At 39.1% G+C, this 15,106-nt stretch overlaps 1 protein-coding gene across 2 annotated transcripts; it reads right to left on the minus strand.

Annotated features, from left to right (window-relative positions):
• Window positions 1–479: 479 nt before the first annotated feature.
• wfdc2 (WAP four-disulfide core domain 2) lies at window positions 480–1,894 on the minus strand. 2 transcript variants are annotated; one of them, XM_029436171.1, is made up of 4 exons: window positions 1,729–1,894; window positions 1,436–1,579; window positions 1,152–1,289; window positions 480–1,060 (listed from the first exon to the last, which is right to left on the minus strand). In XM_029436171.1, exons 1-4 carry the CDS (start codon window positions 1,829–1,831, stop codon window positions 927–929), a joined length of 519 nt encoding a protein of 172 aa, XP_029292031.1. In that variant the 5' UTR covers window positions 1,832–1,894; the 3' UTR covers window positions 480–926. The 2 variants fall into 2 exon arrangements, with proteins under 2 accessions (XP_029292031.1, XP_029292032.1); XM_029436172.1 differs by lacking the exon at window positions 1,436–1,579 and having other exon boundaries at window positions 488–1,060; window positions 1,729–1,881.
• Window positions 1,895–15,106: the final 13,212 nt, after the last annotated feature.

The raw sequence follows: 15,106 nt of genomic DNA on the forward strand, positions 1-15,106 counted from the left end.
CTGCACGTTTTGGCAACAGTGTGGAAGAAAAACAAAGGGAAAAAAAGCAGCATTCCACACAAGTGATGTTCATATCTCAACTGCAAACTATGTTATCTCTCCAATCAAGTACATGTACACAGCCAGAGAACACGGTCTGCATATCTTCATTGATAAGCGGCTTCTCACAGCCCTCAGTGACACAACCTTCACTTCATTTAGCACATGTTTGGGACTGACATTTATATACAAATGGATTTTAAAATATGTGAAGTTATGTTGCAACAGTGTTGAAATCCTCGAGCAGTAGACGTGTCTTGGCCACCTCTTTAAATAGCCTTGTTTTCTTCCAGTAAGCACTTTCCATTCTTGGCATATTTCATCATTTTGTTTTTTCAGCCAAGCTCTCGCCTAATAAGTCCACAAAAGAGACCTGTGAAACTCGAGACCTAAAACCAGCAAGGTGATAAATACGTGAGACGTTTTATACGTTCTGGAAACATTTTTATTAGTTTGAAATACAAGTTGCTCCATACCGTCAAACTCTACAAGCAACTAACATAAGTACAGTACATGTTTCATCAATGTGGAATATACTAGAAGATACAATATCAATGCTCGTACACAAAAACTGTAAAATAATTGACATGTTATATGTTGTATAGGTCTTTTGAAGACTGAATGGCATCCTACCAACTATTTTCATCCTGCATGTTATTCTATAGTTCTTGCTTGACTAGAAAACTATTTGATTGTTAAAGTACATAAAATAGTGTCTTAACTATATTAATGGAGCACAATTGACTTTCTCCCCCAAATAATCCATCTTTGTGCAAACTGAAGCTCACATATTGTACCAAAGTGGGCTTCTATGGAGTTGAAAAAGTGAACATGACACATTTTCTGTGTTGTTGCTCCACGTGCAGCTGAGTCTCTGAGCTGTACGATCAGCAGGGCTCACTGCAGGCGTGGCCGCAGGTTGTCTTGCAGCACTTCTGCTCTCCTGGGCACTGACCGTCATGATAGCAGAACTCAGCACACATGAGGGTTCCCTGGGGAAGAGTGCAGCGACCCGGCTTCACTGACAAAACAAAAGCACAGTGTTAACACAGTTATCACACAAACACTACCGGAGGAGTTATTTTGCCACTGTTTTCCCTCCCACATCTAACCTGTGTATGGTGCAATGCACTCATGTCCACATCCATTGTGGCAGCACTTCTCATCGTTGAGGCAGTCACTGTCATCGGAGCAAAATTCAGCACACAGTCCTGAGCCCCACTGCCTGCGAGGACACACTCCTGGCTTGGCTGAAGGGAAAAGAGAAATTAATATATACAAAAAAAACTTCTACAAGAATCTGTCCATTCTTGATTCCGGCGTCAGTTCAGTCACTATGAAGATTCAACTAAAGATTTAACAGCTGCCCACTTGAGAAAAAGTTTGTGTCTCGTACTGAAAGCAGGAGGGACACAGACAGCTCCACAGTCAAAGACACAGCATTTGTGGTCAGCAGGACAGTCTTCATCACACACACACCCCTTATGTGATGGGACAACATTCAGGAGACGTGGGCAGTGGCCTGGTTTGGGAAGAATCACTGCAGTGATTCAGAAGAGGAGAAAGATCAGCTGTGACTTTGATGAAGGTGCATTGGTTGTGGAATGAAACACACAAAACAAGCTCTCTCTCCCCCCCAGAAGTAAACAATTACATTGGCAGATTATACATTTAACGAAACAAACATACCTGTTAAATTGCATTCAGCTTCTGCAGCAAAAACTACGTCAAAGTGCACACATGCACCGAGTGCTAAAATGAGTGCACAAACTGACGACCAGTGTTGCTCCATGTTAACGTCTTTCTCACAAGAATGTGCTCCTGTTTGGACAAATATCCCAGCGCACAACCTGCGGGCTGAGGATGCGGGGTCCTCGTGCCTGTAGAGTTACATTCAAATCTCTGCACTTTACGGCTTTCTGAAGGGATTTGACACCAGCACCACTTTTCCCCCCAAATAAATGATTCTCATCGAGTTTCTTTAGGATTTAATGATGTATTGTTTTGGTTATAACATGTATATGTTATATTTGTAAAAGTTTTCTTTACTAGTGAACATAGTGATCTGTATTTTATTTTGACTTGAATTGAACTAGAAAGCTGACATTTTTTAAATAATGTTTTCTGCACACATTCATTCCTAAAGTTTGACTATAACCCCATGTTAATCTGGTAAGATTACAACGATTTCATTCTCGAGCAGGTTATGGTAGATGATGATGATGACAATGATAAGAATACATGATTAGCAGTATCTGTTATTCATCCTGTTTCTGTCTTTCACCTTAGTGCTGCTGTACATGTGCTTTTAATATAACTTTGTGCTGTTACAACTTGCATCAGCATTTCATATCTACAACGTTATCTCTGTGTTAGTTTATTGTTTTGTGTTGTAGCTTTTGTTGTCCTTTTTATGCAACATTTAATTTGAACTACACCATGTAACACTCACAGATCCCCTAAGAATGTTATGTATCGAGCGTAGACTCAGTCTGACCCTGTGTTGCCATCTATTGGTATAATCAGGAGTTACATGTAAACTGTTGTCACTGACTGTACAGTACAGAAACACTGTTAATGTTTTGTTTGACTGTCCGCCATGAATATCAAGGAAAAGCAACTAAAATGTTTCCTTTATTTGCAAATCACGCTTTTCAATTTCGTTTTTTCAGGGACGAGATAAGCGGATTACTCATCATTAAAGTTAATGTGCATTTAAATTGTAGCTATTTCCAAGTGAAGTCAAAATATGCTGACCATTTTGAATCGAGGGAGATGATTACATAATCGTATAAAAAAAGCTGTTCTCCCAAAATATAAATGGAGGGGAACAGAAAGTTTACTTTTAATTCCCTCTCACGTGTTTTTTCCCCATGTCCTTTTCTGCCATGTTTCTTTTTCTTGTTTTACTCCCTGTATGACTCCAGAACACGACTTCTTGCTTGTCTCTGTTGAAGGTTACCAGCATCTCTAACTGAGTATCTTTTTCTGTAGATGAAATCTGCCTTCAGCTAATAGGAGCATGAAAAACAACGCCGCGTCCATGAGTAACAATAGTGGCACATTAATGAGATAGTCTGCACAATTTAATTTAGTTTATTCAAGAGACAGCCTGCAGCTTTGCATGTATTTGATTCAACATGAGTCTGGCTGAGAGCCCTCTGCTGTGAGTCTGGAATATCTGATTCAGTCCCCTGATCCTGATGAGGTGGGGCCGATGCACTTAATCTACTGTGCTGTATCATGATGTACCAGCCGAAAGCACAATATGTCAGAATTACATTGTGGGTCAAAACTACAGATTCATGAAAGGGTCTAAACTGTTTTTATGCCGACTGTTTTCATTTCTGGAAGAAGATGCTGTATTTTTATGTAATATTTCATAAACCATTAACGTACATTGTATCAGGGAGGAGGCAAAACATCCAGTGGTAGAATAAGTCCTGAATTTAACATGTACTTGAAGTGTAACCCCACACAGCAGAATGGCCCCTATGAGTGAAATATTATATCAAAAGAATATTACTGCCATTACTTTAATATGTAAGCAACATATGCATGTTGTAGCTGGTTTGAAATGTAGGTAATTCAAACTATTTTATTAATTAAATAAATGTGGTTGGTTTAATACATCCGTTACAGAGTAAAAAACAAAAAAGCATAGCTCATCAGTCAGTCACATGAAAAAGTCCTGATACAAAAAGAGATAAAGCAGCAGCTGCAGCAGAGAAGAGGCTGCTGGTGTGTCTGCGGCCGCAGGAGGGCAGAGCTTTGCAGAGACGACACTCCGGAGATGATACATGAATGTGTATGTTGGCCCCACTACAAACCCAGTGGTGCAGGCACACCTGGGCCGGGGCTTGCAGTTCGTGATTTGTACATAAAAGCACATTAATGCAATGATAAAAAAGGCTGACATCATTATGATTTATGGTCGGTCTTATTGAACCTCATTATAGTAAAAAAAAAAAAAAGTTGCATCTGCCTTAATCACTGATTTATTGCACCCCCGGCCAGCACGCTAAGGGCCCCGAATCAAACACACCTACAGGTGCTTTCTGGGTCCGGATAACGTGCTAACTGCTCATGGTGGAGCCTCCATATTACACAGGAACTTTTACATTCAGTGAGCTGTGTGAGGACTTTCTACTATTTGTGACAGCAGAGCCTCGTTCAGCTCAACCTGTTTGAACACTTTAAGGAGCGTAGTGCATATTATATTATATATTATATTATATTATGCTTGAGGAAAAAAGGAGCATGGAAGATAAACCTGGTGCAGATAGAGGAAGACTTCGCGGTGCAGTCGCAAAATGACGTTCAGATAGGTGAGTACAACAACACACTCTCACCAGAGGAGGGCCTCATTGTAGGGTTTACCTAGTAAACTGTGTAGCTTCTACCTTTTTGCATTAATGTGTGTGATTGTTGTTTATATTGTTTTTACATATCTGTGTTGTTGCCTTGATATTGATTATATGTCTAACTTATAACACCATCATCATTATATCATATACACTTATTTTATTTATCCATAATGGGTTAGTATGAGAACAACTGTGTTCAACAAGGTGCAGTACCATTTATAGCCTCTGGGTGGGTGTCTTCACTTGGAGATATCATCAGCCTGAGCCTGTTTTTTTAATCTTCCACCAATCTGCACATTATTATTGAAGTCAACTAAGTTTTATAATGAAACATTATTACAGTTCGCCGATTCCTGACAACAGACATGGTTCAGCATCAGTGTAATTATATGTATGTTAATATGTATGTTTTAAGTCAAAAGCATCACATCTGATAATAACCCATATTTTTGGTCAACATCTGATCCTTTTTGGAGATATCTCTCTTCTTCAGTGTGTCTCAGATGTTGCAATGTAGTGTAACTATGTAAATGTATTCTGTCTGGCATTGATTTGATTGACAGGTATCCCCCAAACCTTAACACAGGGAGAATCCAGAGGGTTATTATACAGGGTGCAGTGAGCAGTGAGGAGTAATTTTACCCCCAGGAGTGGAGAGGTCATGCAATTTACATGTTCAACCGCATTGCTTATAGCAAGCTCAGTAGCCAATAGGATCTTAGCTGTGAGCTTTTTGAGATCAAATATCTGTTGTTATTCTCATTTACTTTCACATATCTATGACATATGACACATGCAAGGGTGTCTGTTCATGTGTGCATTGGTTATAGCATTGTCATAATTTGGAGTATATGTATGTATATATATATATTTGGTGTTGCTTTCTCACCACGCAAAACCTTAGAAACACCTTGTTTCTGCTACATCCCCTCCCTTTTCATTTCCCCAATTTTTTATTTTTTCCTCTTGTCCTTGGGAATTCAATCATAGAATAATGTTGCTGGAAACCTTTCCTCTATGTATTCATGTAACAAGGCTTGGCTAGTGGGTGTTATTGTATGTCCTTGAAATGATGTAGATGCTATCAGTTTCACTGCTGGCTGTGAATGCTGAACATGTGAATGAGATGGAGAAAAAAGATGATTCGGTGTGACTGTACGTGAAAGTTGGAGAAGGTAGTATATGGTGACGACTGGAGTTTTGGGAAATCTTCTCGTTTTTATGGCCTCCTTGTGCCTTTTTCTATTGTCACCAAAGACAGGCTCGTAGATGGAAGGTGGAGATGAACAATAGCACATTGATATGCTTGCATAACGGAACCAAGGAAAGAGAAAATATGGCTGACAAGAAGTAAAATGAAGACGTGTCAGCAAGTATTAATAGTTGATCGCAGTTTTTTCAGCACGACTGGTACTCTAAAATTCAATATCTACTTCTTATGTGACACCTTAAATATCTAACAGCAAATATCAAAGCAAATTATTCTTTTGAGGATATGGGAAAATGGCTACATATATATATATATCTTTTGAGATATCAAATGAATGTAAAACATTAGTTTCAAAAATGGATATAGTGTGATGTAAAAAAGATTATTTGTGCAGGATTCTTGTGCAGTTAGAATCTTTCGGGCCAAAGTCATATGACAAACATGATAAATGGGCATAATTCCCCACCCCATGCTCATATTGTTTCCAGACTGACCCAAAACAAGTCTCAACGCCACCCCTTGACCTCGAGGCCCCTCCCCCCTGGGCTCCCATAGTCAATCATGTATTACATTGTGCATTAACCTGCCATGGACCTCTGTATGCTAAACCCAATTGCCATATTATCTCCACCGTAATGTTCCACTCTTAGTTATCTTCCTAGGACTGAATCAGATTTTGTGTCCCACTTTACCCTCCGGCATAAAAAAAAGGTCTCAAATGACTGCCAGGCACTATGGAGGGATGTGAGGGTGGGGGGGTTGTCTCATCTAAATCACCGAAATTGGGATCTGAGGTAGAAGCTGCATCAGTAAAGGGGAGAGGATATTTTTTCTGCTGCTGGAAAGGAGAGTTTCACATTGCGGTGTAAAACAGTCGTTATATTTTACCATTAGAATGGATAAATATTTTTAAATGTAGTTCCTTCGAAAAGTGTCTTCTGACACCTGACACTTTTATTGTCTCTAATTATCAGTTACTGGCATGAGCAATTATTACATCTGTTATTACGACCAATACGCTTGACCGATGCTCCCACAAATGTGCCTACTTATCCCGCTAATGCCGAGAATAATGATAATCCCATGATAATGTTTTGAAGTCAAAATAATGCTAATGCCTCTAATGATGAAGCATGCTCAGAAATCCTTCCCCGTCATCCCATTGTCTCCCGTGGTGGAGGAGCTGGCCCCCCGCGGCCCCATGGGAAATCTGTAATGTATTCAGGCAGGCCTTGGGAGTAAAATGAAAACAAATGTGGTGTAATAAAGGAGAGAAGATGAAGCGATTCTGTGATGATGCTCTCCACCAGCCTTATAAATCAAAATAAAAGTGGAGCAGGTCATATGTACCCCCGCCCTCACTGAATACACTCATACATATACGTATATGCGTGTATGTGTGTGTGTGTGTGTGTGTGTGTGTGTGTCTGTGTTGTGTGTGTGTGTGTATATATATATGTGTGAGTTTATATGTATATTTATATGTATCTAAATATATATAGATATATACCTTTTGTATATATTTGCATCTATATCAGTAAAACTGCAAAAGATTAGTTTATTCTCTAAACATGTGCAAACAAAATCTAGTTCAGCTACGATCAAGTTTCTAATTGATAGCTTTGACTTAAACTTCACACATACTCGTATCCTGACTTTCAAACATGTCTACCTGTTCTTGCAGCTCAGAAAACATATTTTAGCCCTTTTTACCGTCTAACCCCTTAAAAGGAAGCAATGTCTACTTGTGCTCCATCGTCACGGTTGCATGCGTCTAAGGGTTGTAACCAGGTCAACCACAAAGTGCTTTTTGTGAATGTGTTTTATTTGAATATTTTTAGATGCCTGAAGAGGTAAAATAATCTATTAATTCAAAAGAAAAAGAAAAGATTATAAGAACATCTGAAAAAAATATATAATTTTGTGCAGTTAAAAGGGTTTTTTTTCCAGCTTTCCTACTTTGTTAATCGTCTCCCCGTAGATGTGTGTAGCAAGTCCTTTTAGCGGTCTCGAGCCCCAGTTTGGAAACCACCATTTCTGTAATTAAACACGATTTAAGCGGATGGCAGTAGCAGTACTGCCGTCCACCTGTAGGGGCTGCTGTGGTGTCAGTGTACTTACTGTATGAAGCCAATGGTCCCGAACCGAGAGACTGGAGGCTTGCTGATGGTACAGTACAGCGGCAGCACTCATTATACAGAAAATCCTCAGAAATTAAAATGGAAAAAATAAAATCTCACAAACAGCTGGCTATCTTGGCCCAGATTTGAAGCAGGCAACTGAAGAATCAGAGATTTGTTGAGGGGGGAATTGGGGTTGATTTGAAAATTGTCACCCTCATGTACTCGTGGTGTGTTTTTAGGGTCAATAACAAGAAGTGAGGGTTTTTTTCTTTGGGATGCTTCTGCATTGTGAAAAACACTCTTTCAGTCGCTGCAAACTTTGAAGATGGATTTGAGACCTTCTCTGACAAGGTGGCTGCTTATTACACAGATAAAGAATAGTAAACAGAGAGTACAATAAATAATTGATGCCTAATAAGTTGAAGGAGAGCGCGCCAGGGCTCCTTTTTTATTTTCGGGCCAAGAATAGAGAAAGCCTTGTGAGTTGTTTATTTCCTCTCTTCGTTCTTTCTTTTCATGTCCTTCTCATTTTACGAGCCATGAGTCAACACAGCACACGTAAATGATATTTTGACACAGAGAGCCATGAATAATGCATTTGAATTTACTTTTATGCTGGAGTTAGACCCCTCTCAGCACCCTTTCCCTCCCCATCTATTCTTTTTCTCCCCTCAGTTCCCCCCTTTCTCCCCACCTGACACTCCCTACCCCTCATTCCACCCTACCCAACCCTCCTCCTCTTGTTCCTCTTCCTCTCTCTTCCCTATTCATCCTCATCAGAGCTCAACCTCATTTCTCCTCTCCTTGCCCCTTCCTCTTTTTCTCCTCTTCCTCCTGCTCTCTCCTCCTCCTCCGCCTCCGCCTCCTCCTCCTCTTCCTCCTCCTCCTCCTCCTCCTCCTCCTCCTCCTCCTCCTCCTCCTCCGGTGCAGGATGTGTCTCGAGCTTTCAGAACTGAAGATCTTCTGTATCAGTGTTTATCATCCAGGTCTCGCTCAGGTGGCTGCTCACTGACACATTTTTATAATCATGAGATAGGAATTGTGACACAGGCGAGATATTTTTTGCAAAAGTTGAGTGCAAAGATTGACTTCCTTGCTTACTGATTGAGATACTATGATCCAATGGTCTGAAATAACGTAGATAAAGTAGAAAAAAAGAAGAAATGGGAATGAATACCGGTTCATACTTGATAAAAAAAAACCAACAAGATGTTGAGTGACGTTTAATTTTTAAAGTAATCAACCTTTTCAAAAGCAGGGAAGCCTTTTTTACATATGTCTCTTTACACCACCTAATGAAGGCCTCTAAGGTCAGCGAAACCCTGATGAAACCAACCGAACGCATTGATTCACTGTCTAAATTAATCATCAATAACTTGATCTGTTCCAATAAAGTCATCAGCAGCCGGCACACTGCATGATCAGCAGCAATCATTCTTCCCTGCCATGTAGCTGATGTTTGGCCCGGGGCCCACAAACCACAAGTCAGCCAGACACAGCTGTGATTCAAAAGTAAATTAAAAACATTTATTCTGCTGCTAAATAGCTCGCTTGTAGTCATGACAAACGGAGGGAATGAGGACGAAGGACAAAGTTCAGGGCGCCATCCCATCATCATCTCCGTCATCATTTTAATAAGGTTTATGCTCCTCCACCTACCGTTTTTATCTGACAGTATTGACCTGCCGCTATCCGACGTTGCATTTGGTCTTTTTCTATGTTAATCCACTCTGTGGAGGATATTTGTGTATTTGTAGTTCTGTATATTCTATTAAATTGTTTCTTATTTTCTGTTAAATCTCCTGCCAGGACTGTCTCAATATATCCTGATGTCAAGAGATGTTTCCAGTAAAATAAAGGTTAAATGAAATACATTTTAGAAAATGAGAGAAACAGTCTCAGTGATTTTTACACTATGATCTGGATTCACCACAAAATCCTCCAAAAAATGAGGAACAGCTTAATTTAAATAAAAAGAATGAGAGAGAGTGTGGAGTCTGGCAGTTTATACCACTAACACATGTTGTCACCATACTGACAGTATTTACATCCCATCATCTGTCACTAGTTTGTCCCTTTTGTCATTTGTTTTGTTAAACCACACAGTCGAGTTGCATGAAATTGAATCTACGTTATTTAAATCTTTTTCTGTAAACTGTACTCTCTCTTTGTCCAGGATTCAGATCTCAGAGACTATCCAGGTAAAATAAAGGTTACATTTAAATGCCAGATAAAGCATCAGTGACTCAACATCAACACCTCCTGCAAGAAAAATCTCCTCTAAGCTACTTCAGATACAATCTTATCATGCAGGAGCCTGTGGCTGAATGTATATTGATGTGGAAGTCTTTGACATTAAAAAGTTTGGGAACCCCTGATCCAGACCATAATCCAGATGGTGATAGCAGTTGCTTGCTGTGGCCTGTAATCTACTTACTTTACACTTGTGAGGAATAAAGTCCTCATCCCTCTGGTGTGAAATCCCTCTGGTGAGAAGTGGCTTTGAACGGAAGCAGGGATGAATAATCTGCATCATGCTCACCGTCCACAGAGTGGTTCTTCATTCATAATTTACAACCCCCCCCATTACATCTGATGAAAGCCACTGACCTGAAAATACAGAGCGAATGAGCTCCTTCAAGTATGGCGTTAACTTTGTCTTCGTTCGACCTGAACATGCTGCCAGCAAACATCAAAACATGAGTCCAATGGCAACGCTGGGATCTGATGTCATTCCTGTTCGTCCACATGGGAATATGACACGCATATGTCTTATATTTGAATAAAACACTGTAACATCGCCTCACATATAATGCACATTTATAGTGCCTATTAAAGGGATCTGTAGAGTGTAATTGCATGTTTCACGACAAGACTCACAATTATTAAACTCCCGAGATGTGATCAAATGTTTTAATAATGCAGCAAATTTAGATTTAAGACCACATGCAGGGCTGATTTATAAGTGAGATGACATCAGAGAGTGTTTCCCATTTACAGGGTGATGTTTTTTTCAATTCATCATGCATCATATACAGTACAGTATGCATAGGTCCGTGCAGTATTGGAAAGTCAAATGTATTAAATGCATTTCTCGCCGGCTTTTTTTTTCTCATGCTGTGACCCAGAAACTTGCATTCTCCCAGTGGTATTTGAAAAGTGCAAAGGTACACAGTATGTGGTTATATTTATTTAAATCGTGTGTGTGCGTGTGTGTGTTTCCTTGTAGCCATACATTTTCCTGAGCTCAAACCTCTCTTAGTAGGCATCCTTTTGTTCTTCTGATTGGATTGTGATGAACAATGGAAAAAGCTTAGCCCACAATAACAACTAAACAGTAAATTAGTCTATCATTCTTTTCCCACAATGCACTGCCCTGCACTGAAGACGCAAGAAAAAGCTCTATTTAGTATAGTTATTTGAATAAACTTAAATAATATTTTTTTTAGCTAGAGTGTGCAAAAATAATGTTATATAAGCAGATTCTCGGCCAACACAACTTTGATGCTCTCCCTTTTCTTTCTTGTAAAACATGACCAGTTTTCACATTAAATATATAGGCTGTTTGATCGCAGCTAAATGCATTAGTCACCGTGTTGCCCCGAGGCAAGGACTGTGTTCACAGCACATCATTTGCTGTGATATCTAAAGCTACCATATCCCTTTAAGCTAGTTTCACCAAGTGCATTTCTTGTTGCAGTTAAGTGCATATTAACAGACTAGTAGTTTCTCCTACAAAGTTATTCATATCAAGCTTTTCAGAGATAAGCCAGCCTCTGAGAGCACAGTTTAAGAACTTCCCACCCCCTCCACCCCAAAAAACAGAGTTAAAAAGTGGAACATAAAGAAGAATCTCCAACCTTGTCAACACTGTACCCATCCTGTATCGGCATGAACATCAGTTTATATTGAGAACCTGCGACTTCAACGCACCACATGAGTCATCTGGGATTATGAGTCATATTCTACCTCAATACAACAAGAGCGCCAGCTTCACCACACACCTACAGACAGGAAACTTTGCACAGACTGAAGTTACCACCTCAGCATGCCTGCGACTGTCGACTTTACTAAAAATGGGACAATGGCATTTTTTTTTTATAGTACAGCCTAAATGTTCAACACATGTGACTAGATTAGGTTTAAACTGACTTTACAGGATGAATAATCTCCACAGCAGTGAGAAAATGTGACTGATAGGAAGCCTTTGACCTTACACATGTATTTTGTGTACTGCATTTAAAGTAGGTAGGTAGAAAGATTGGAGTGAATAGCTTGAATGGAATTGTTCTTATAAGCAGTATAACTTCATTAAATTGAAATAGTTGTATGAAGAATCACACTCGAACGTAAACAATCAGGAACAAAGAACCTCAACTCTGGCTTAATTAAGTAAACTTTATCTGAAGTTGCAACCTCACTTTGAAATACATGCATCTACGCTATTATAGGGAAATAATTGTGGCCACTTTCTTCCCCCGCGCAATTAGTCTCTCGTCTGTGAAGTCGTCAGTCAGATAAAGGACAAGAGCAGACAGAACCTTTGTCACTTTAATCATTCCTATGTTGGGTTTTTTTCCCCCACTCTGGAATGAAATGAGTTCCCTACAGTTGAATGTCAACAACTGGATGTGTCCTTCAGGCCTATTTCACATCATTAGTGCTCTTGTGAAAGTGTTGATACTGTGGCACTACCAACCTGTGTGTGTGTGTGTGTATGTGTGTATGTGTGTGTGTGTGTGTGTGTGTGTGTGTGTGTGTGTGTGTGTGTGCGTGTGCGTGTGCGTGCGTGCGTGCGTGCGTGCGTGTGTGTGTGCGTGTCATTTGTGTCAAATTAGACCACTATTAACAAGTTATTATAGTTACACAGGTTTGTGTAATAACGGATTAATTAATCAGATTACAAACATTTGTAACTAAATCAACCCAGATTACATTTAACAAATGTAATTAGATTATAGTTACAATGTCAAGGAAAACTTGATTGCAATTTTGAATATGAATTTGAATACTTTAAAATAATGACCCTTTTTTCATGAAAAGCTCGTCCCACAAGTTGTAGAATACACACAGTACACACAGTACACGCAGTACACACAGTACACGCAGTACACACGGTACACACGGTACACACGTACACACGGTACACACGGTACACACGGTACACACAGTACACACAGTACACACCTGCATTTTGTGCCAGTGCTGTTATTGAAGTGGTACTTTTCTTTGATCAACTCTAAATGCATTTTATTGGCATTGGAAATGTTTTGAGATATTTTTAAAGACAAACAATAATATCTGTGGAACTCAACTTGTTGTGGCTGCGTCCATTTTGTTTAGTATAAAGTGCAGTATATTCAATGTTTGATTATGAAGTAATCCATCATTTTTGTAATCCAATGGAATATGGTACTAATTACAAAAAATGGCGTTTAATTTGTATTCAGTAGCTGACTACATTTTAAGTTATCTCATCCAACCCTGTATTATATGATCACAAGGCTGCTAATATTTATATTATAAAATAATCTGTCATTTTAAAATAAGTACATTTCTATGTTAATCACAAAAAATAGCACAAGCATGAGATTTATAAAGAAGATGTTTTCCTTCTGTCAAAGAAAATTATGAAGATAAACAGTTCAAACTCTAAAATGTACTTATTAGTAATATGTGTTTTCATCGACACTATGATAACAAATGCAGCTGAAAGTAACACGATATACTGTGTAACGGCCCGTGTTTTTGTTGTTTCACACGTACACACGCTTTCGTTTCATACATTAGTTCTTGTTTCATGTTGTGGTTTTACATATCATATGACTTTGTGCTGAATCTGTTAAATAAAACCTTTTCTTGTCACATATCCCCTGAACTCACTGGTGCAAAGTAACAAAGTACATTTACTGAACTAAGTACTATGTTTAATGAGAGTATTACCACTTTATACTTCTCCTTACATTTGTTCCACCACATTCATTCGACACATGCATATTTCTTTTGAAGATTAAGATTTTACATACAATACCTAATTAGCATATTATAAAATATGACGCATTGTTAAAGCACTCTACCGCACAGATTTGTTCAAATGAGCTAAATCAACATCATAAATAGATGACATGTTACGGCTATACAATCAGTAGTTATAGTAATACAACAATACACTATATTAAATAATCTCTGAACATAATAAATACTTTTGCTTTTAACACTTAAAATAAGTTTTGCAAAAATACCTCAACTGTTTGTTTTTATTGTACGTTTACTTGAACAAAGTATCTACTGTATGTATATTTATTGAATTGCTGCCTTTAATTAGTGTAAATAGAAGATCTGATTACCTTCTTGATCACTTCTGACTTTTCACTTGTAGTTCTCCCACTAATCACAGATTAAAGTGACTTATTGTCTTGTTGTGGATCTTTGGTGCACACAGTCACTCTCCGTGGCGACCGCCGTGAAGCCCAGTGAACCAAAGCTAGAGTTTGAACCCCCCCTCACCCCTCCCTCGCCCCCCCCCCCCCCCCCAACACCTCCCAATAAAACTGATTTGCTCTGGCATGTATTGTTTTGGAAAATAAATCAGTCGACTCTTTCCACTTCATGCACTCATGACATCATTTGTTTCCCCTCTTAACTCAATTATTGTCACTTAGTTCATCTGTACGGCAACAATGACCTGTAGCTACAGTACACAGGGCCCTTCCCACTCTCTGAAGCATGACGGAAAGAACTAGGAAACGGTTACGCCTTGAGCCTGTAAGTTTGTCAAAGTTAAATACAAGAGAGCATATTATCCGCCTTATTTTTCTGTCACCCAATCCTTTTTTTCCCGCCTCGAAAATAAGCTTTAAGGTAATTGTGTCATTGTGTCATAAGGCACAAGGGAAAATGGTAATCCATTAAATTGTACTCAGTGTTCTCTGTCGCCTTTGTAGTGCAGAGCGACACCGCAGGATTTTGGAAAGGTGAATTATGAATAATTGCCTTTGATCCAGAGAGCCTGACGAGTAATAACATTTAATACTATAGCTGATCAATGAAATGAGGCTCCATGTTTTATATGTCCGATGAGATGGTACCAGCTTGTTTATTATCATATTCGCAAAGAGAAATTGAGATTCACCACAAAGTTGTTAAGTTTACTTTGGCGCACGTGACTTTAGTTTGACCTTTAACCTTTGCTGCCTGACACGTTCATCAGCCGCTGACACGTGAGGTGCAGCTGGTTTGGATGCAAAAAAAGTCGTCCTGGTGAATAATTTATCTTTAAACATGAGAGGGGACAGATGTTATTGAACACACATCGAAAAGGTCTTTGTTGTGTCAATTAGTTGATTAAGTATCATCTACTCCACTGT

The sequence above is a fragment of the Cottoperca gobio genome, chromosome 7, assembly GCF_900634415.1.
Source record: "Cottoperca gobio chromosome 7, fCotGob3.1, whole genome shotgun sequence".
NCBI lineage: Eukaryota > Metazoa > Chordata > Actinopteri > Perciformes > Bovichtidae > Cottoperca > Cottoperca gobio.